This window comes from Mus musculus, chromosome 9 (assembly GCF_000001635.26).
Source record: "Mus musculus strain C57BL/6J chromosome 9, GRCm38.p6 C57BL/6J".
Lineage (NCBI taxonomy): Eukaryota > Metazoa > Chordata > Mammalia > Rodentia > Muridae > Mus > Mus musculus.
Window position 1 is genome coordinate 96,585,293 of NC_000075.6, and position 22,325 is coordinate 96,607,617.

The 22,325-nt window shown below is 39.4% G+C and overlaps 1 protein-coding gene across 5 annotated transcripts in view; it reads right to left on the bottom strand.

The window, feature by feature from the left end:
* Positions 1-22,325, bottom strand: part of Rasa2 (RAS p21 protein activator 2) — a 92,313-nt gene that overhangs the window by 45,993 nt on the left and 23,995 nt on the right. For all 5 annotated transcript variants that reach the window (NM_053268.2, XM_006510775.3, XM_006510776.4 and 2 more), the window contains exons 3-5: positions 20,801-20,904; positions 17,421-17,515; positions 6,658-6,734 (exon numbers count right to left, since the gene is read on the bottom strand). In NM_053268.2, coding sequence (NP_444498.2) covers positions 6,658-6,734; positions 17,421-17,515; positions 20,801-20,904 — 276 coding nt within the window. The remainder of the gene's footprint in view (positions 1-6,657; positions 6,735-17,420; positions 17,516-20,800; positions 20,905-22,325) is intronic.

Here is a 22,325-nt window from a genome sequence, read left to right on the forward strand (position 1 = left end):
TATATATTTAAAAATAGATAAAGGGCCACCAAGTCTCTAGAGGAGTAGGCTTTCCCACTGAAGCCAGACAAGGTAGTCCTCTGTGTGGATTGGGGGAGGGGGCACGGACCAGCCTATGTACACTCTTTGGTTTGTGGCTTAATCTCTGGGAGTTGCAGGGGTCCCAGTTAGTTGACACTGTTGGTCTTCCTTATGGGGTTGCCATCCCCTTAGCCCCCTTCAATCCTTTCCCTAACTCTTCCAAAGGTGTCTCCGACAGTCCAGTGTTGGCTTGTAAGTATCTGCATCTGTCTCAGTCAGCTGCTGATAGAGCTTCTCAGAGGACAGCTGTGCTAGGCTCCTGTCTACAAGCACAACATCAGCAATAGTGTCAGTGTTTGGTGTGTGCACATGGGAAGGATCCCAAATTGGGATGGACAATGGATGACCTTTCCTTCAGTTTCTGTTCCATTTTTGTCCCTAAATTTCCTTTAGACAGGAACAATTCTGGGTCAAAAATTTTGAAGATGGGTGGCCCCATCCCTCCACTGGGGGCCATGTCTATTATTGGAGGGGGACTGTTCAATTAGATAGCTCGCTGTTCTTTTCTGTACATAGTACCAAGACTACCTGATATGCTACTGTGAAGAGTTATCTATGAAATAACTTCAGAGGGAGATTCTTTGAGACTATACAAAAATGCAATCATACTTAGGCTAACATACTTAGTACTCTTAGATACTTCTCATCCTATTTATTATACTTTAGCTATTTATTTCTATGAATGTTTACATACATGTATGTACACCACCTACATGTCTGATACCAGTGAAGATCAGAAGAGGGTATCAGATCCCCTTGGAAATGAAGCTATGAGCCACCTTCCATTTAGGTGCTAGAACAGAACCTAGGTCCTTTGAAAGAGTATCAAGTGATCTTAACCACTGTGCCATCCTTCCAGATCTCAGTTATATTTTAATTATATGCTTTTATTTTTCAATTATTTACCTTTTTGTTTTATGTGCATTAATGTTTTGCCTACATGTATGTCTATGTGAGAACATCAGATCTTGAAGTCACAGGTAGTTGTGAACTGCCATGTAGGTGCTAGGATTCGGACCCAGGTCTTCTGGAAGAGCAGAGTCAATGTCCTTAACAATTGAGCCATCTCTCCAGCCCCCATATATGCTTTTATTTCTGACATGTAATTGTACATACCTATGAATACAGTGTCACAGACCAATACACACACACACACACACACATATATGTATACATACACACACACACACACACAGTAATGATCAGATTAGAGAAATTAGCATATCTAACATCTAAACATAATTTCTTTGGGGAATGTTCAAAATTCTACTAGCTGTGCTGAAATATCCAGTTGTCACTCATAATTATTCTGTGCTATAAATTATTAGAAATTATTCCTCCTACGCTATAGCTCTGTACCCATTAAACAATCCTCCTTCTCCCAATCCTTCCCCTACATCTTCCCGAGGCTCTGGGAACAACTACTCTGTACCGGCTTCCTTGATAAAGGCTTTCTGTGCATCCATATATAACTGAGAGCATAGAGTGCTTGTCTCTCTGCTTGAACCCAGCTGTGGTATTTGCCAGTGCTGATTCAATCTCCATCACCCTTCCTAAATTCATTAATTAGAATTATACTGTAAGGAAAAGTAACTGTTTCTTCCTATGTATCTACACGATTGTGTGTATTGTATCAGTAGTGATTCATGAATATTTATTCTTCAAGCTTTAGTCCATTATTAATACTAATTTTGAGGCTGTCCTCAAATCTGAAGCTGTCCCACAATTGGCCTTCTGAAACTTATTCAGATTGATTTCAATGTCTCTCATTCATTTATCTCTCCATTATTTTTTGGAGTATTTCCTTACATTCTAATTTCATAAGGTATTCTAGCTTCATCATATATTTCCTTAAGCCAGCCCTAGATCAGCCATTGCTAACAAGGATTCCAGGCTTTCTGCTTTCTATTGGAGCTATACTAATATTGCAGCCACTAACCATATTTGGCTATTACATTAAAATTTAACAAAATATCAGTCACATATGCCTTATTTCATGTCTTCAACAGCCACACACGGCCAGTCGGTACTAAAGTATGAGAGAATATGTAAATTTTCTGTCATGTAAGTATCTATTGGTCAGCTTTGATGCTGTACACATTTGTGAATAATCCTGTGCACACACTACTCCCCAACTCCTGTATCTTTAAACAAATGTCTTTCAGAAATCGGCCTCCAAAGGAGAGCAAGAAACAGGGCACCCAACAGAACAAACCTTCATAAGCTAATGTCCACTTGCTCCTCAACCAAAAAGCAAAAAGCAGAAGAACAAAAAACAAACAAACAAAAAAAACCCACACAAACCAAAAACCAACCAACCAAATGAAAAACAACTAATGCTATCACCACCCACACCCACGCCCAAAGCTTAGCTGGTGAGAGAGGAACTGGTTGTAGCTTGTGTGTGTGTATAGAGAAAAATCAAAACATTCTGAGAAGGAAAATGAGGAGTATTTGTCACCCTAGATCTACCCTAGAAGTATGGGAAATTGGGGCGGGGAGGATATTTAAACAGAATGACAAAAGGAATGTTAATTCAGGAAGAAAGAAAGGAACAGGGACAGAGAAAAATGTGTAAATAATACTATGCTTTCCTTTTTTCTGGATTAAGTTAAATGCCTGATGCAAAGAATTCTAACACTAGCACAATTCTCAATGTTTAATACAAAAATATATTAAACATGGGAGCAAGGAAAAGGTAAAAGAGGAGGCAAGATATCTGTAACTGGTGAACTGTTGACAACAGGAGGTTATATGTTATGTACACATAGTCTGATACCCAAGACAACCACTTTAAAGGACCTATGTAATAAGACACTATAAATAGAACAGGAAATATGGAGACAAAGTGTGGAGCAGGGACTGAAGAAAAGGCCATCCAGAGACTGTCCCACCCAGGAACCATCCCATATACTGCCACCAAACCTGGACATTATTGTGGATGTCAGGAAGTGCTTGCTGATGGAAGCCTGATATGGCTGCCTCCTGAGAGGCTTTGCCAGAGTTTGACAAATACAGAGGAGGAAGTTTGCAGTCAACCATTGGACTGAGCTTGGGGGTCTCTGATGGAGGAGTTGAAGAAGGGACTGAAGGAGCTGAGGGGGTTTGCAGCCTCATAGAGGGAGCAACAGTGTCAACAGGCCAGACCCCCCCACTCCCCGAGCTCGCGGAAATTGGACCACCAACCAAAGAATACACATGGAACGACCCATGGTGCTGGCTCATGGTGGCAGAGGATGGCCTTGTTGGACATCAGTGGGAGAAGAGGCCCTCAGTCCTGAGGGTGCTCGATACCCCAGTGTAGGGGAATGCCAGGGTGGGAGAATGGGAGTGGGTGGGTGGGGGAACACCCTCATAGAGGCAGGTGGAGGGGAAATGACATAGGGGGTTTCCGAAGGGGAGACCTGGAAAGGGGAAAACAGTTGAAATGTAAAGAAAATATCCAAGAAAAACCAAACATAATTTTAACTTATGTTCAGGTAAGTTCAGAAAATAGAAGACAGTATACAGAAACAAGACAGAGTTAAGTCTATCAATAATTACATTAAAAATAAATGGAAAAAATTCACAGAACAGAACATGGCTCTTTACAAATAGTTTTTATCTATTATTTATTGATGTATACTGGAAGGATGTCATGTATCCACGAGTATATAAGTGTTTAATGCATGGGAGTTACGGCATTTCAGGCAGTTGTCAGCCATTCGGTTACAGGCACTGGGACCTGAACTTGGAACCTCTATAAGAGAAGTATATATTTTTAACCACAAAGTCATCTCTCTAGCCCCAGAATGTTTTGTCTGCATGTATGCCTGTTTACCACATGCCTGCTTGGTGCCTACAGAGAGCAGACCATGTTCTTAGGTTCCCCTAGTTAGAATTAAAGACGGTTGTGAGCTGGGGAAGTAGTCCAGGTCCTCTGCACATGCAGCAAGTGCTCTTCAACTATGGAGCTATCTCTCTAGCAACGCCTTCCCACAGAACGACTTTTTACAATGATAGGGTCTATCTACAAGAGAGTACACATAATTCATATGGATTTGCACAAAACCCAATCTCAAAGGCTATACACAATTAGGTTCTATTTCTCCTACTTCTGTGTGCCTATGTTTGTGTGTGTTTACTCAAGACTGAACGCAGGACCTCACAGCGTGTAAGGAAGCACTGAGTTCCGTGTTCCAGCAGTGAGTCACAGTTCCAGCTCTCACACCATGTTATGACAATGTTATAGACTTGGAGACAGAAAAGAGGTTTGAAAAGAGTCGGGAGAGTGGCAGAGAGGAGCATGACTATCAGCTGTAGTATGAATAAAAGCCTTCAGAAGACAGTATGTACTGTACCTTGATTGTAGTGGTGGTTGCATACATTCATACATGTAACCAAGTGGTATATACACAACAAAGTGTAGGAATAAAAATTTCCTTTAGTCATGTAACATGTAAATACTGGGGGAAACTAAGTAAAGAGCACAAAGACCTGTTTGTACTTTGTAAATCCATAACCTCAAGTTAAAACATTAAAATAGAAAAACTGAAATCTAGCCCTGAAACTCAAGAGTATGGAATTGGGCTTATTTAAGTAGCATGTACATTGTTGAGTTATCTGTCAAGTCATGGGAAAAAATAAGGGGCTGGGGTTTGTCTGGGTGGTAGAACCCGTGTGCCTAGCTCAGGAGACACTGGAAACACTGGAAAGAAGATTCTCTACTACTATAGGCAACGATGTAAATGAGTATGAAAGGGAGAATACTAAGTAAAAGAAGCCAGACACAAAAGACTAAATATATCAAACCAGTCTAACCAAAAAGTAAAAACAGACACAGAAATCAGACTGTGGTTGCCTAGGGCTGAGTGTGAGGAAGAGGGAACTGAACCACACCGATGAATAATGCCTTCTGATACAATTTTTCCTTTGAAATCATGCTAATATTCTACATCCTAAAATATAACAACAGGAAGCTGGAGAAATGCTCAGCAGGTAAGGGCCCTGGATACCCTTCCAGAGGACCCCAGGTAAGTTCCAAGTACTCAAATCAGGTAGCTCCCAACAGCCTATGACTCCAACTTCAGGAGATCCAACATCTCTGGCCTCTGTAAGGACTTATACATGTATGGCATACACGCACACAAGCACACAATATACATAAATAAAAACTAAGCCAAGCACCCAAGAGAAAAACCTAAACAAGTATGCAAATAAGCTAATCCAACTACTAGTACTTCAAATGACTGACTACTGTCACTAAACCCAAGCAGGGAAGGGAGGAGCAGGAGGGCCTTATCCAAAGAATTCCACTACAGGCTCTCAGTCTGCGGGCGAAGTCTGCACACTCATTTCTACTGTCTTTTTCTTGTTGTCAAGACAGGGTCTCTGTGTAGCCCTGGCTGTCCTAGAACTCTCTCTGTAGCACTGGCTGTCCCAGAACCCTCTCTGTAGCCCTGGCTGGCTGTCCTAGGACTTTCTATGTAGCCCTGGCTGTCCTAGAACTCTCTATGTAGCCCTGGTTGCCTCAACGTCACAGAGAGCCACCTCCTCTGCTTCCTGAGTGCTGGGATTAAAGGCACATACCACAATGCCTGGCTTTGGACTATTTTCAATAGGCAAATGGAATTTGAAAATCAGTAAGACAAAAACTGTTAGTAAATAAAAAAATTTTATTACTTTATTAATCTATTAAATGTTACCATGATTATAAAGCTTTTAGGAAAAAATGCCTTAAGCATACTGTTTTGGTAAGTCATCCACACACAGCAAAAATCGCTTAGTCTCTTTATTATTTATTAGTTGAGATAGCTAATAAAAGCAGAAAGAAGTTGAACACCTCAGATCATATAGTACACACAACACAGAAAGGCAATGCTTCAAGGAATTGGGGTTTTCATCATTAGGAGAGTGAATTATAGTGTGGAGCAGCAATAGGAAAGTAACAACTGCTCTAACTCCTTCCTAAGGTATGTAGATATGAACCTCATAACCTCAGGGACATTCAGATATCAACTGAGGCAAAGACACAGAAAGTTCCAGAATGAGAAACGCTTGGTAGCAAGCGTTTACAGAGGCAAGAAGTAGAAGACTAGGCTAGAACATGACCTCACAACAGAGTTGGACTGACTACTGAGAGCTTCCTAGAGGGAAAGGTGCTAGCAATCTTAGGTGGTCACGTAGTTTGAGCATCACGTCGTATGACCTCCTCACCCTGATCCCTGGCTCCCTGAAGCTCTGCGTAGTGACTGAGTGCTCGGAGAAGAATCCCCTGGAAACACTTTCTGAGTCTCCGCAGCTAGGAAGCCAGAGGCTCCTTCCTATGACCCTTCATGCCTTAATGCTTACATACATTTGTTGCTCAACCCACATTCATTAAAACTTTGTTGAGTAATTAATGACTTGCCATAGCTTAAGTGGATTAAATGAAAAAATAAGCTGGATTCTCAGTTTGGTAAAGAAATGATGCATGAGAGCTTTATTTTGAAGTTTCTAAAATATTTAAAATAAGAAATTAGTCTAAGAGTATAAAACAGAATTATTTCTAGGTGGTTTTGACAAAAACAAATAAATGAATAAAAAGGATATACTTACTGTACAACAAGCTGCTGGCACACGGTTCCATTCTCTGTTATCAGCTCATTCAGTCTTAACTCAAGGTGAACCTTTCCCTAGGACAAAAAGAAAATATCAAACTCAGTCTATTTTATTTTGCTAACAAAATATTACAATGTACTTCTATCCAAATGGCACACATAATTATTCACTAACCACTATTACATATCTCTGCATAGATTTATTTGTTAAATGGCTAATAATCACCAATGTATGTGCATGCATGCGCATATATAGCAAAGTTCTGAGAGAAAACATTCTAATATTTATATGAAATATGACAGGTAGAAATTTAGGAACTTTATACCTGCTTAATAAATGTTTATATACTGCAATGACCACAGTATTTCCTTAAAGAAGGCACTTATATTTTTTGAAAACATAAAATAAATTAATTTCTAAAGCTATGAAATTAAGTTAAAAATAGTAAGAATCAGTTTTTTAAAATATACCTTGTCAACTACTGAAGATTGATTTAGAATCTGCTATGTTTTAGGAAGTCCTATGGGAATACACAGGAGCAAACAGCTGTGTAAGACACCGTCACTACTGACCAGAAGCTCATGACCTAGCCAGAGAGACTGTAAGAGTGACACTATACGGTCAAAGCACTGATGGAAGAATTGGAATAAAATAGAGTTCTCTCTTACACACAGCTGGTAAGAGATGAATTGAAAGCGCAATTTAGTACGTTTTAAGGAACTCAAGGCATTAGCTTCCTCAAGAAAGAGCTTAGGGACAATGTAATCCAGAGCTTGGGTATCTCTTCTGCTTACTGGCGATGAGCAATCCTAAACCGGTTAACAATTAGTGCTGCCTTACCTCCACATAGCTGACAAGACAAATTCCCAGTGCCAAGTGGAGATCTTGGGGTGTGATGTCTAGGGCCTGGTGTACTGAGTGATAGTATCAGGGGTAGGGATATTTGCACTCTAGTTACAGCTTCTCTTCAGAGCCCTTCTAGACATTCATTTAAAGATATAATCTGAATCACCTTTATTACTTTATGCCGACTTTTCTTATGATACTGAATCTCAGGACCATTAGCTGTGAACTTTAGGCTAGATGACTACTACACAATGAGCAATATACAGTTATGAGTCATAGTGCAAAGGTCTGAATGAGAGAGATACGCTCTAACGCAAACAACAAAAGGCGTCAATGAGAAAACGAGCAGTCATGTAGAGTTGGAACTAAACAGAAACAAATATTCCAGAAATAATAATCTAGGTATAAATATGGAACCAAAAAAATAGTCCAGAAAAAAAATCTAGGTATAAATATGGAACTAAAAAAATAGTCCAGAAAAAAAAATTTAGGTATAAATACTGATAAAATCATATATATCTTACAAACTCGGTCCTTCACTATTCCTGCATTGAGCATTTACAACCTCTGCGTTTTGATACTGACCTTGAAGGTCTATACTATGTAGTAATTTTTAGTGTTACGTGTGTGTGTGTGTGTGTGTGTGTGTGTGAGAGAGAGAGAGACAAGAACAGAAGACTGTAAGTGGAGTGGGAGTTTAAAATAGTTATCTTAATTTCTTTTAACATAGGGTCTCGCTATTTAGTCCAGGCCAGCCTCAAACTTAAAATATATACCACCCATTTGTTTGTTTGTTTGTTTGTTTATTTTGCCTTGTTTTTATTCTAACAGAAAATAAAGTGAAAAATCTAGCAAATAACTGGAAACTATAAATGAATTAAATGATAACTTTAGAGCTAAGTACTAAAGTAACTGAAATGAGATATATCTAACATCAGATCAGCCACAGCTAAAGGAGAATAAACAGGAGTGAAAGGCTCATCAATAGAAAATGTTCATGATGAAGTACAGAGGAGGGGAGCGCTTAGGAGACATAAGACACATACACAACAGTCTGGTTCTAGTACAGGGAGCCTGGAATCCCAGTACAGAAAGTCAGAGACGGGAGAATCCAGAGAGAATTGCTTTAAATTTTCTAAGACCTGTGAAAGACATTACGTTACAGATTCAAAATCTCCTAAAAACATATCAGTTGGATAAATAAGAAGACAGCATACCAAAGCACTAGTGAGACAGCTGAAAAGATAAAAAGGAACCTTAGTGCAGCTGCTATCTCCTGGTATCAAAAAATGCACAGAAAACAGGTTTGTAAAAACAGGCAAAAAATAATGCATAAAGATAAAATCCTCTCACATCTAAATAGTCTTTAAATCATAGAACATTTTAAATATTGAGAATTTCCTCATAAAAATGACTGAGACTGTTTCAGCATGAGACTGCTCTCTGGTTAAGAACACTGGCTGCTCCCACAGAGGACCCCAGCACCACACAGCCAATCATAAATGTCTGTAACTCCAGCTCCCGGACACCCGATGCTTCTTCTGGATTCCAAGAGTACCAAATAGGCATACGGTGCACATGCACACATGTAGATACTCATACAAACACACAGACCTTAGAGACAAATAAAAAAGAACTCTGTATGTTTCAATTGGTTTAAAAAACTTATGAGGCGAGGAACAAATAAACCAACTAACACCACCACCACCACCACCACCACCACCACCACCACCACCACCACCACCACCACGACGTTATGGCTCCCGACAGAGTTTCACTGGTTGTTTTGAGTTCAGGTCTGGCTACACTGCCTAAGCTGTTCAGTTTCTGGAGTGGCTGGAGCTACAGGCATGCATCATGCATCGCTACAGCAGCTAAGACAGCTTTAGTTATAGAAATTGCCTCTAAATAATTTTAGACACAACTGCTTGTCAGATGAAAGACAAAACTTTACTTTATAATATCTCTTATATTAATGGCAAGATTTTTTTCTCCTTAAATAATAATTTAATAATGAGATAAAGAGTGGGGCACAGTGGCCCACACATGTCATTAGTTCCAGCATTCAGGAGGAGGTAGAAGTAAGCAGATCTGAATTTGTCTGCACAGTGAGTTCCAGGCCAATCAAGACTATATAGTGAGACCTTTTTTCAAAAAAATAAAAAAATCTAAAAAGAAATAGAATGGCTCATTTCTGTTACTTCCCATATACAAATTCACAAAGTTTTAAAATCAATCTATAATAATAATAATGAATTATGCTTTTATATTATGATCCCTTAACTGAACATGTGTTTAATGTCTTGATTTCTTCTTAACTGGCTATTTAAAACAGTGGTGGTGCACGTCTTTAATTCCAGCACTCGAGAGGCAGGCGGATTTCTGAGTTCGAGGCCAGCCTGGTCTACAGAGTGAGTTCCAGGACAGCCAGGACTACACAGAGAAACTCTGTCTCGGAAAAAAACAAAACAGTAAAACAAAGGCCATTAAGAAAAAGTATATACCGATCGATAACTTACAGTATGATCCAGATGGTCAAGCTTATCCTGTTGGATAAGACTTACTAAGTAATTGCATCGAAAGGACATAACTAACATTGCATCTGGCATAACATGTGGGTTTGCTGCCTGTACATGTTGTGTGAGACCCCACCCATAATCAACAGTCTTATGCAAAGCATGTTTTTTATCGAGGTACCTAGGAAATAAAGAATGGAACAATGCTTATAAGGTGTGAGTTTCAGCATCTCACAGCTAAGAGGATGGCTGTATTATCATCACTTGTATGGAAGAGAATAAAGAAAATGTACACCAACTGGAACAGACTGACAGCCAGGATCATAACCAGGACTGGAGCCTAAGGAAGAGAACGCTTCAAAACCAGAGCAGCAGGCAGCCAGTGGAGCCCTGATAAAAGTGACGTGCCCATTTGCTTAGGGGCATCAAGTCCCAAGAAGCGAGTCTGAAGGCACACTACAATGGTTTCAAAAGAAAAGGGTTCATGTCAGAGGGGAAAATGGCAAAAAACAGAGTCAAGAAAAAGATTTGTATTTTATTAAAAAGGTAGAAAAGGGGCTGAAGAAATGGCTCAGCAGTTGACAGACAGCAAGCACTGCTCTTGTAGAAGACTCAGATTTGACTCCCAGAACCCAGCGTGGACTCTCAACCACATCCGACTCCTGCCCCCCAGGGGATCGGATGCCAGTTTTTGACTTCTGTGGGCTTTGCACACACGTGCTGCCCCTAATACACTCAGGCACAGACACAGACACAGACAATAAATATTCTAAAAATCCTGCCAAGGAGCTGAAGACATGGCTCAGCACTTAAGAGCACTGCTTGCTTTTGCAGAGGACCTTGGTTCCAACACCCCCAAGGCATTTCATAACTGTCTGAAACCCCAGTTTAAAAGGGTCCAACACCTGGCTTTCACAGACACTAGGCACACATGTGGTGCAGACATACATGCAGGCAAAACATACATACACATAAAGTATTTTTTTAATTAAAATTCTGTCCAAAAAGGTAGAAAATGCACTCATTAAATCCTGCTACCATGAGCTTCTAAGAAGAAAATAATCAGTAAGTCCAATAAGCAAGAGATAAAGTAAAAGGCTAAGATAACAATCAAGTGCGTGGTATGAAATGGGAGTTACTAGTGAAGCTCCTCACTCAAGGAGTGACCGACATTTACACGTGTCACTTCCTGGATCTCCACAGACACGTGGTCCTTTACACCGAGGTCCTCATTCCATAAGTGATCTTCCACCAACAAATCGGTACGGATTTGAGTTACAAATACTAATTAGTGGTAATGGCAGATAACTAAACTGCTTCCTCTCCGAGATAAAGATGCTGATCATTTCATCCACTCAATCCCCTAAACAAACGGGCCTAACCCAGACTCCAGAATGAACTGCCCTGCAATGTCTCCAACCTCATTAGACTTTAGTGGACAGTGACAAAAATTTAGCTAACTTCTCTCTGTAAATTGAGTCAGATCTTTGAGGATGAGGAAGGTATATGGACAAAGAGACTTAAAGATGAATATAGCATTTTACAAGAGGCACTAAGAGTAAACTCACAGAAAGAAACAAAGGAAGAGATATGTACTCTCATTAGGCATATAAAAAGAATGGTTGACATCTTTAGGAATCATTAAGTGAGGAGATAGCTCAATTGCTAAAGCGTCTGCCATGCCTGCCTGAAGATGAGTAACTCCCACCAGCCACCCAGGAAAACAGGTGTATAAATAAAGATGGGTATCTAATACATTCTGAATATCTGCCCTTATATCCTCATCCTGCATATCAAGGGAACTTCTCTTTACAAAGGACTAGAAACATTACAGAAAACCGCAACCAACAAAATGCAGAGCCGTGGAACCCAGTCCCAACAGATTCATCAACAATACAACTCCTGCACCTAAGGATCATTGTGAAAGGGGAGTGAGGGGTGGAGAGACTGTGAGAGCCAGAGGATCAGAGAGTTTGCTATGGAATTATGTCTCCCAGTAATGTCAGAAGGTACACCCATGAAGTTTCACAGAAATGACTGCCTAAATACAAGCGGAACAAGGATGACAACAGACACGCCTTTGTGGGCTGGGGTGAGGTAGCCCAGGCGGGGGAAGCCCTTACCCAGAAGGCTACACCAATTGGGCATCTGACACCAAACAGTCAGCCCAGCCTTATACAGATTAAATAGGTGGTAGTCATGCTAAGAATATATGCACACATGCGCACGCACGCGCACGCACACGCGAGCACACACACACACACACACCCATACCCACACACACACCGACATACACACACACATCCCTAACAACATTTAATGAAAAAAGAAGTCATAAATTTGAAAAACAACAATGAGGGATATATGGGAGGGCTTGGAAAGAGGAAAGGGGAAATAATATAACTATAGTATAATCTCAAAAAAAAAAAGAAATAATTTTTAACAAAGATGGTTGTAGTGTTGTACTTGGAAGTCCTAGGGAGGCAGAGACAGGTAGATCACTGGGACTTGCTGACCAGCGAGCCTAGCAATAGTGATCTCTAGGTCCCACTGAGAGACCCTGTCTGAAAACCGAGTTGAAGTATCTTTAAGAATGACACCCAAGGTTATTCTTTCTCTAAATACACAAGCTCACACATACACAGGCACCTGCACACACACACCCAGAATCTTTTTTCTCTTTTGTTGGAAATTGGTTCTAATGTTTGGTCTTATTTTGGCTTCCAAAAGTCATGCTTTCTTCATACCTGAGGATTCCTGCCCCCTACTGGCTTTGACTGATAATGAAGAATTGCTGTGCAGCCAATGGTTGGACAGGGAGATGGGGCGAGACTTGTGTGGACAAGGGACCCAAGGATGGGGAAGCAAAAAGATGAAACTTATAGGCCTGCAGGCAAATAAGTATCTGGGGCCACTTCCCCACTTGGGTCTGGGGTAGCAGAGATGAAATACAGATTTTTAAAGATGTTAACTCAGAAATATCAGAGGGGAGTGTTTGCTAGCCATGGGGAGGTTTAGAAGTGTCCAGCCATTCAGCTAGTCAAAGCATATCAAAATTAACTGGCATGTGTGTGTTTGTCTTTTATTTGGGAATCTGAGCTCTTGGGCGGGTACAGTGAGAGCGCAACCTGCTAGGAGCCAAAGCGGTTTAACTAATTCACGGCTACACTCTTTATTTTGCAAGTATATAGTTATTTAAAAGAGAGTGAAAGAAGAAAACATAACTATTCCTTTTTCAAAATGAAAAATGAAAAGCCACAAACATGAAAAAAATCAACCAGTGGATCACAGGTCTCACCTGCCTTACAGTACATTGCTGCCGAGTTGGGGCTACTGCTAAGAATGACACTACACAGCGTTTGTTCATCAAAGCCCCAGATAAAAACTAATGTTCTCTGTGGCAGTCAACCATGTTATGAAGACTTAGTCACTTCAAGGATCATTTTTAACTTATGTGAATTTCTATCTTGTGTGCTACTGTCAGAACCTAACTGCCATTACCACGAAGTATCTGTGCAAATGTCTGGGAACTATGTAGCTCACATTCCCGAGGAAGTTCCTGTAATTTGACTTCAAACAGCTCCCTACACACTTTCTAATGCATTCCCCTTTGCCCACTAATTTGGGTAGGCTTCTGTTCTTATATTTTGATGCTCCCTGAGCAATTCTAATCTGTTGAATTCTTTCTATAACTAAGAGTACACGTCACTGAAAGACAGCACAGTGCTGTGACTAGGAGTTAGGCAGATCTCTAATGGGATCACATCTTCTATGACTAAGTCCTTTAATCCTATTAATATAATCTGCAAAATGAGGTTAATATACCTACCTCATAGTGCTACTATGGGCCTTAAATGAGATAATGTATATTAAGTACTCACGGCTATACTTGGTACATATTTTATAATTACTAAAAGTAATCATTAGATTGAGTCCTGGCTAAATGTAATCTCATTGCTTTCTATGCTGCCATCTATTTTTCTTTTTGCATGTCTTTAAAAGATATTATAAAACTTATACAGGGTAAACAACAAAACCTGAGTAGGCTCTATATTAGTTTCAAGCTGTTTTCAAATCTTTTATACTCACAAGGCTAGTGTGGTATTTTCAGATTGTTTGTGGCTAAATAATAATATTCCCAATGATAGCATATTACCCTGAAAAGTATTATCCCTCCCTCCCACCTCCTACAGCATTTTTCTTTTAAAATCTATTTTAAGTAGTGGGTAAGTCTTACTAATTACCATTTAAGATAAAAGTTCTGGAAAGGCTAATGACTAATGGGCACGGAAGCAAACAGTACTAAAAATGTAAATGCCAATACTATATATAAAACATAATGGCTTTATAGATACACTGTCAGATAAAGCCTGTGCTCTAGTATTAGTTTCTGGTATCACCTCCAAGATTTACACAAAGAACACATAGAGCTCTATATTTTCAGAATCAAAATCTTTTTTTAAAAGGATTTATTTATTTTATGTATGTGAGTATACTGTCACTGTACAGATGGTTGTAAGCCTTCATGTGATTGTTGGGAATTGAATTTTAGGACCTCTACTCGCTCTGGTCAGGTCCTCGTTGAACCCTACTCACTCAGTCCCTGCTCACTCCAGCCCAAAGATTTACTATTATTAATATATACACTGTAGCTATCTTCAGACATACCAGAAGAGGGCGTCAGATCTCATCACGGGTGGTTGTGAGCCACCATGTGGTTGCTGGGATTTGAACTCAGGACCTTCGGAAAAGCACTCAGTGCTCTTACCACCTGAGCCATCTCGCCAGCCCCCAGAATCAAATTCTTAAATCTAGAAAAATGTATGCTGGTCATTAAGAACGTACTAAATAAATAAATAAATAAATAAACTGTAATGAATCTTCTAAGTAATTCCATTTCAGATCAAAATCTTACAAGCCTCTTCTTCTCTTTCCTCTTGTTCAAATCACTGACAGATTAGATGGGTGCAGTGGTGTACGCCTAGAATCCCAATATTAAGAGAGCACTGTGAGATCGAAGCCAACCTCAAGTACACATGAGCAGCATACTCAAATGACTGACACCATGTGGGCGTAGATGGAAAATGTATTAAGTCATGTGTCAAAAACTGAAAATGGATAATCTGGTAAAGCTATATTAGAAAGCCACCCGTGTTGGCTAGTTTTAAGTCAACTATCTTCAAGCTAGAACTATTTGAAAAGAGGAAACTTCAACTGAGAAAATGCCTCCATGGGGGCTGGCAAGATGGCTCAGTGGTTAAGAGCACTGAGTGCTCTTCCGAAGGTCCTGAGTTCAAATCCCAGCAACCACATGGTGGCTCACAACTATCTATAATGAGATCTGATGCCCTCTTCTGGTGTGTCTGAAGACAGCTACAGTGTACTTATGTATAATAATAAATAAATCTTTGGGCCGGAGCGAGCAGGGACTGAGTGAGCAGAGATCCTAAAATTCAATTCCCAACAACCACATGAAGGCTCACAACCATCTGTACAGCTACAGTGTACTCACATACATAAAATAAATAAATCTTAAAAAAAAGAAAGAAAGAAAATGCCTCCATAAGATCCAGCTGTGGCTGTAAGATTCTTAGTGATTGATGGGGGAAGGCCCAGCCCATTGTGGGTAGGGTGTGCCATCCCTGGGTCTGTGAACCTGGGTTCTGTGAGAAAGCAGGCTGTCAGTAAGCAGCACTCCTCCATGGCCTCTGCAATCGGCTTCTGTCTTCAGGTTCCTGCCCTGTTTGAGTTCCTGTCCTGACTTTTTTGGAAACTGACGCGTAAGCCGACTAAACCCTTTCTTCCTTAACTTGCTTTTGGCCATGGTGTTTCACTGCAGCAACAGAAACCCTAACTAGGGCACCACCAGACTGAGTAGTGGTAATAAATTTACATCTGTATAGAAGCAAACAGGTTTTTGTTTGTTTGTTTGTTTTAAAGACAGGGTTTATGCAGCCTGGCGGCCTTCACTTCCTAGGTGCTGAGGTGACAAATGTGCGTGGACAACATTCAGTTTCTGTGGTACTGCGGATGGCACTCAGGACTTTGTACATGCGAGCCAAACACTCTACCAACTGAGCTACAACCCAGCCCTAAATCAAGTTTTAAAGTATTCTCGATCCATATTAGTCAAGCATGGTGAATTTTATTCTCCTTTTACAGAAATGAAGCTCAAGGTCATTAAACTGAACATATGAAAACACCATCAGCCCATTCTACTTCCTCACATGGCTTCTCCCTTGGCACCAACAATGCTCTTCCTGAGAGCTGAATGATACATATGGTCAAATGGACAGACAGAAGATTAAAACGGGGTAGAGTAGATAAAACAGAAAAAGTACTTAGCTATATTCTGTATTTAAGAAGGGATTTTTGCACACAATACTTTTTTTTTTTTTTTTTTTAGAATTTAATCACAGAGACTGCATAAAAGGTTATGAAGAAATGGAGACGTATTTTATTTGCAAAGTATCTGTGGGTATGCTTTTTGTCTCTTTGTTTTAAACTTCTGAGTCTTAGCAGCAAATTATAGCCTGCTTAAGAGACAAAGAATCCTGCCTGGAGTTATGCCCTTGTGAATGGCTACACAATCATTACCATAGTTAATAAGTTTACAAAAAAAGAAAAGAAATAAGAGAGAGAGAGAGAGAGAGAGAGAGAGAGATTGATTCCCTTAGAATTAATTTTTAAGTCATAGAGACTTAAGCTTTTTAGAAACTTCAACAATACATTTCTGTTCACATATAGAATTTATACAAGGCCTTTTATGTGGCAAGGGGAAAAAGAATAGATTAACAAGAATAATTATACCCCTTCAAATAAAAGGAGGTAAACAGGAGGGGAGGTAGGAATGAAGGCTATGCATTGCAGATTCAGGCATGGTTTAAATAAGGAACATTTTTTTCTCCACAAATCTAGTTTATTACAAATGGAGTAAATGCGTTCAAATGAGAATTTATTATTTTCTGGTTAATTCCTGTATGGATACATGTATATATATGTATGTATATAGGTGCCGTGCACATGAATGGAAGTTAGAGATGAGAGTTGGTTCTCGAGGGCTGGAGAGATGGATCAGCAGTTAAAAGCACTGACTGCTCTTCCAGAGGTCCTGAGTTCAATTCTCAGCAACTACATGGTGGCTCACAACCATCTGTAATGGGATTTGGCACTCTCTTCAAGTGTGTCTGAAGACAGTTACACTGTACTTATATATCCATAAAATAAAAAAAAATCCAAATGGAAAAGCCATTTCCTTCCAGCTCTCTATTACTTTAAGGTCTATGTTTGGTATTAGAATGTAAAATAAGGTATTACAAGTTCTATCAGTATAAACTAGTATAATTAGTTGGTTTTCACTGGTTTTTCATGTTATAATCTCCTGATTATTTAACTTACCTGAACTTCTGAATTTGAGTCAATCGGCTGCAGTGAAAACCAAGTTTCTTTACCACTATGACTGCACAAGTCTTCTTTTTTGATGGCTACTTTTCCTACAGAAAATAAATAAAGTGATGAGAAACCATAGTTTATATAACCTTATGGTTCATAAGCATTGTTATATATTTTACAGAAAATATTTTAATTTGTATGTGCTGATATAAAAATCCACCGTTACTCCTTTTTTTGAAACTGGATGTTGCTATGTAGCCCTGGCTAGCCTGGTACTTGCGATTTAGCCCAAGATAGACCTAAACTCATGGTAATCCTCCTGCTTTAGTCTTCTGAGTGCTGAGATTACAGAATTAAAAAATTTGTTTCTATAAAGTTTGTTTTTTCTTATACCTTAAAGAAGAAATGTCCTGTTTCTGCTTGCCCACTGGAAGGCCCTTTTGTGGGTCATTCTGAATCAGGGCAGTAGAAGGACTCAGCTGGACTTAATGTAACTATGGTGTGTTAGCACTTCCTCAGATTAATATTCAGGATAAAAACAGAATCTAAATGGCAATGCTATATAATTTTCCAGGTTGTGAAGCACTGTGGATGAAGTGTGTGTGCTGTTAATTCTGAGCAGTAACACCTGCATTTAATAAGAAGTTATATGCTCCAATTAAGTGAAAGGACAAACAGTATCTTACCTATTACTAACAAATGTGCAAAGTACCTCAAAGATCATTTTATCAAACATTACTAAGCTAGCTCTACTGCTTTAGCCATCAAAGCTGCTCCCTAAAGCGCTTGTGTCTCAGGGAAAGAGGAAATACCGTGAACAAAGGAGGATGAAAGGAGAGAAGAAGCAAATAATGTTCAGATGAAGCTCTTGGTGTGCTGGGGCAAAGCACTTCCTTCCTCAATGCAAGCCCTGGGAAGCATCGTTTTGCATGTGACTAACCATTCAAAGACCGCACAAAAGCTCCAACAAAGGAGATACAGGGTAGTTTAAGAGTAATTCACGTCTTTCCTTGTTTTAAAAATACTTTCCTTTTAAGTATCCCAACGGTAGGTTATGTCTTTTTTTTTTTTTTTGATTTTTTTTATTAGATATTTTCTTTATTTACATTTCAAATGTTATCCCCTTTCCTGGTTTCCCCTCCAAAAAACCCCATCCTTCCCCCCTCCCCCAGCTCACCAACCCCCCACTCCTGCTTCCTGGCCCTGGCATTCCCCTATACTGGGGCAACGAACCTTCACAGGACCAAGGGCCTCTCCTTCCACTGATGACCAACTAGGCCATCCTCTGCTACATATGCAGCGGGACCTATGAGTCCTACCATGTGTTTTCTTTGGTTGGTGGTTTATTCCCTGGGAGATCTGGGGGTACTGGTTAGTTCATATTGTTGTTCCTCCTATGGGGCTTCAAATCCCTTCAGCTCCTTGGGTCCTTTCTCTAGCTCCTTCATTGGAGACCCTGTGCTCTGTCCAATGGATGGCTGTGAGCATCCACCTCTGTATTTGCCAGGCACCGGCAGAGCCTCTCAGGAGGCAGCTATATCAGGCTCCTGTCAGCAAGCTCTTGCTGGCATCTGCAATAGTGTCTGGGTTTGGTGGTTGTTTATGGGATGGGTCCCCAGGTGGGGCAGTCTCTGCATGGTTGTTCCCCCAGTCTCTGCTCCACACATACTTTCCTTTTAAGTATCCCAAACTGTATGTTATGTCTTACAACATAACCTTACTTTTAGTTCAACAGTTGAAAACAGAAATGATAAATTTTTATGTGAAGCTGTATCAACTTTAAATTATCAAGTGAAAAGGAAGATAGAAAAACAAACAGAACAACATATGTGCGTGTATGTGTGTGTATTTTTTTTCTTTCTGGAAGCAGGTGGTGATTATACAATTGTCATACTGTGTGATTTCAAATTTTACAAATATTTTATCTTGATAATCCCAGCACTAGGCCAGCCTGGTCTACATGGTGCATTCTAAGACAGCCAGGGCTGTAAAGAAAGACCCTGTCTCAAAAAAAGGGGAGGGGGGAGAAAGAATTTCAAATTTAAAAAACAGCTGCCAAGAACACTACATAAAACTATTTTCTTTACCCAGGATTTCCAAAAATCTTATCATTTTTCGTATGTTTTGCTCTGATATGTGCATGTGTATGTGTATAATATGTAAATGTACAATGATCCCTTCTCTAAGTCTTTAAAAAATAAGTTTTAAATATAATATACTTTAAAACAAAAAATTTTGTGGTATATAACTTATACCTTAATAAAGTTGTTACTTAAACTTTTAAAAACATATTACAGTTTTATGTTTAGCTCTTTATAACTTAAAACTCAATACCTGAGACAGGGTTTCTCTGTGTAGCCCTAGCTGTCCTGGAACTCACTCTGTAGACTAGGCTGGCCTCGAATTCAGAAATCCACCTGTCTCTGCCTCCCAAGGGCTGGGATTAAAGGCGTGCGCCACCACGCCTGGCTTTTCAGATGTATAATTTAAAGAACAAACATTAAAGTACGGAACCAGATTTGTAGTAGAATGGCAACTGCAGCAATAGTCCTCAAGAGACTGAAAATCCAATCAGTCTATTAACACACAAAATTCAAAACACAAAAATCTTTAAACCTATGAATCTGTTTTCTTTTAAATATTTTGAGTGAAATCTAATACAAAGATAAAAAATCTTTGTGTGACAGTTAGAATTGTAGAAAGTGACACTAGAAAGATGTACTTCAGGGCTTTTAAATTGAATTTTAAGCTGAGAAATGAAGGGAAAACAAGACAAGTCCTCAACCTTAAAAGGGAGGGTTTTAAAATATTTATGTGGATGCTTATTCCTTTGAGCAATTCATGCCCACATTCTAAAAATCACATCGGTGCAGTTACAAGCAGTGACTCAACTTCCACCTTGCCTCAACTTAAGACTATTTAACCAAGCATGGCCTAAAAGCCGCACAGGAACGAGTCTTTCCTACTATATGTTTCAGATCACAGGAAATACACCTGACATCTTCATCTTCCCAAAGGACAACCCAGACCCCGGGTATAACATTTCAGAAGTAAATTATCTGCTTATGCCCTATAGGTTTGTTTTTAACTACAAATCGTTTTTCTTAAAATTAGTATTTGCTTTTTAATAAAAATATTTGTTTGGTTTTCTTTTTCTCTAGATGGGAAGTCTGACTCTGTAACTCAGAGAGCCTGAGATGGACAGCAACTCTATGTCACAATAGAGAGCCTGAGATGGACGGACAGACAGCAACCTTCTGCCAGTCTCTTGGTGTGAACGTCTATGCCTGATGGGTTTTACTTTAATAAGCAGATATCAAAGACTTACAGAAAGAATGAACATAATACTAATGTTGTAATTATAAATAATTATGAATAGTACCTACCTATACGAAGATCTCTTTGTAAAACATTTTTATCATAAACATAAAAAGACAAATACTGGAAAGTTCTTGGAATCTCAAAATAAAATTCTTCACTGAAATATGGACTAGAGAGAAAAGAGAAATCTCATTATATTAAATAATATATATTTATTATCACTATTAAAATGGTACCAATAATAAAATCACATTCAAATTTTACTTTCAACAAACATCCATGAAATTATAAACTAAAATTCTTGAGAATTTCAAACAAATTCTATACAAATCGAGGTGAACTGAGGAGACTTTAGGTGCCAAATGAATTCTAAACATACAGCTTTGCAGAAGGTCCTGTGAACAGAAGAGTTAGTACCTGCCTAGCCATGCTCACCCAAAGCTGACATGAATGAGAGTCAAGACAAAGCCATTCGTATTATTATCTTAGAAAGATATAACCGGCAACAGCTGTATAATACTGAATATCTAAAATGAATAATGCTATATAAAATATTTAATTATATTAGAAATAGACCATTAAGCATTTTTATTATCTTTCCGGAGTTAATTTTGAATTATATAATATCAAATCTGATCTATAGAGGCTGGTGGTCTTTGATAAAATTACAAACCTGTGTAGCTTCTACCTCAATCAAAATATAGAATACTGTTAGCACCTTAGATAGCTGAGCAGTGGGGGTGGGTTCCAGAGGTTTGAGCCAGGGAGCTTGTGTATGCTATGCAAGTATGTAAATGTATCTTTTATTTGCCAGATACAGTTGTTGTTTCAGAGGCTTACTATTGAATAATCTCATCTGTTCAGCTCTTTCAACTCTGGCTGGCTGGTTCAACTCAGCTGTTCTGAACCAAACTCCTCTCCAAGCTGACTGATTCACACTGGCTCCTCTTAGCATCTGACTGAATTGCTCTGCTTGGCCTCAAACTAACTCTGGCAATCTGTTCTAATCTTCTGGCTCCTTCTTATTCTCTGTCTTTTATCTGCAACCTACCTTGGTAAAATTCTCCCCACCCCTCTATGCTGCTCTCTTAAGTCACCTCTCTTTCTCATGTTGTGAGAGCTGAGCATATGCCATCACTGACTCATTCTGTCAAATCTTTCTCTGACTTGTCATTTTGTCTGCCCCTCACGGCTGCTTCCTTCTACAAATTAACTTTACCTTCGTTGTTTAGGATTAAAGTTGTGTGCTAAGGGTGAGCCTGTACTCCAGCCAGATCACAGAGTCCTAGAAGGCTTTGGATGTGATCCCTTGCCAGAACAGGCATGATGCTGGATTAAAATTCTTTTACATCTCCCCCCATTCTGATTAAGCTAAATACTGTATACATTTTAACTTTTATAACACTAGTGCTCTTTTACTGAGTTATATTCTTAGCCCAGTGATATGATTTCTTTGTATATGTATACATATGTGTACAAGTGTGACTGTTTTGAGTATAAAGGCCAGAGGTCAATCACCTAGTTGAGTGTCATCACCTAATTTTTTGATACAGGGTCTTTCCCTGAATCTGAAAGTCCCTGTCTGGCCAC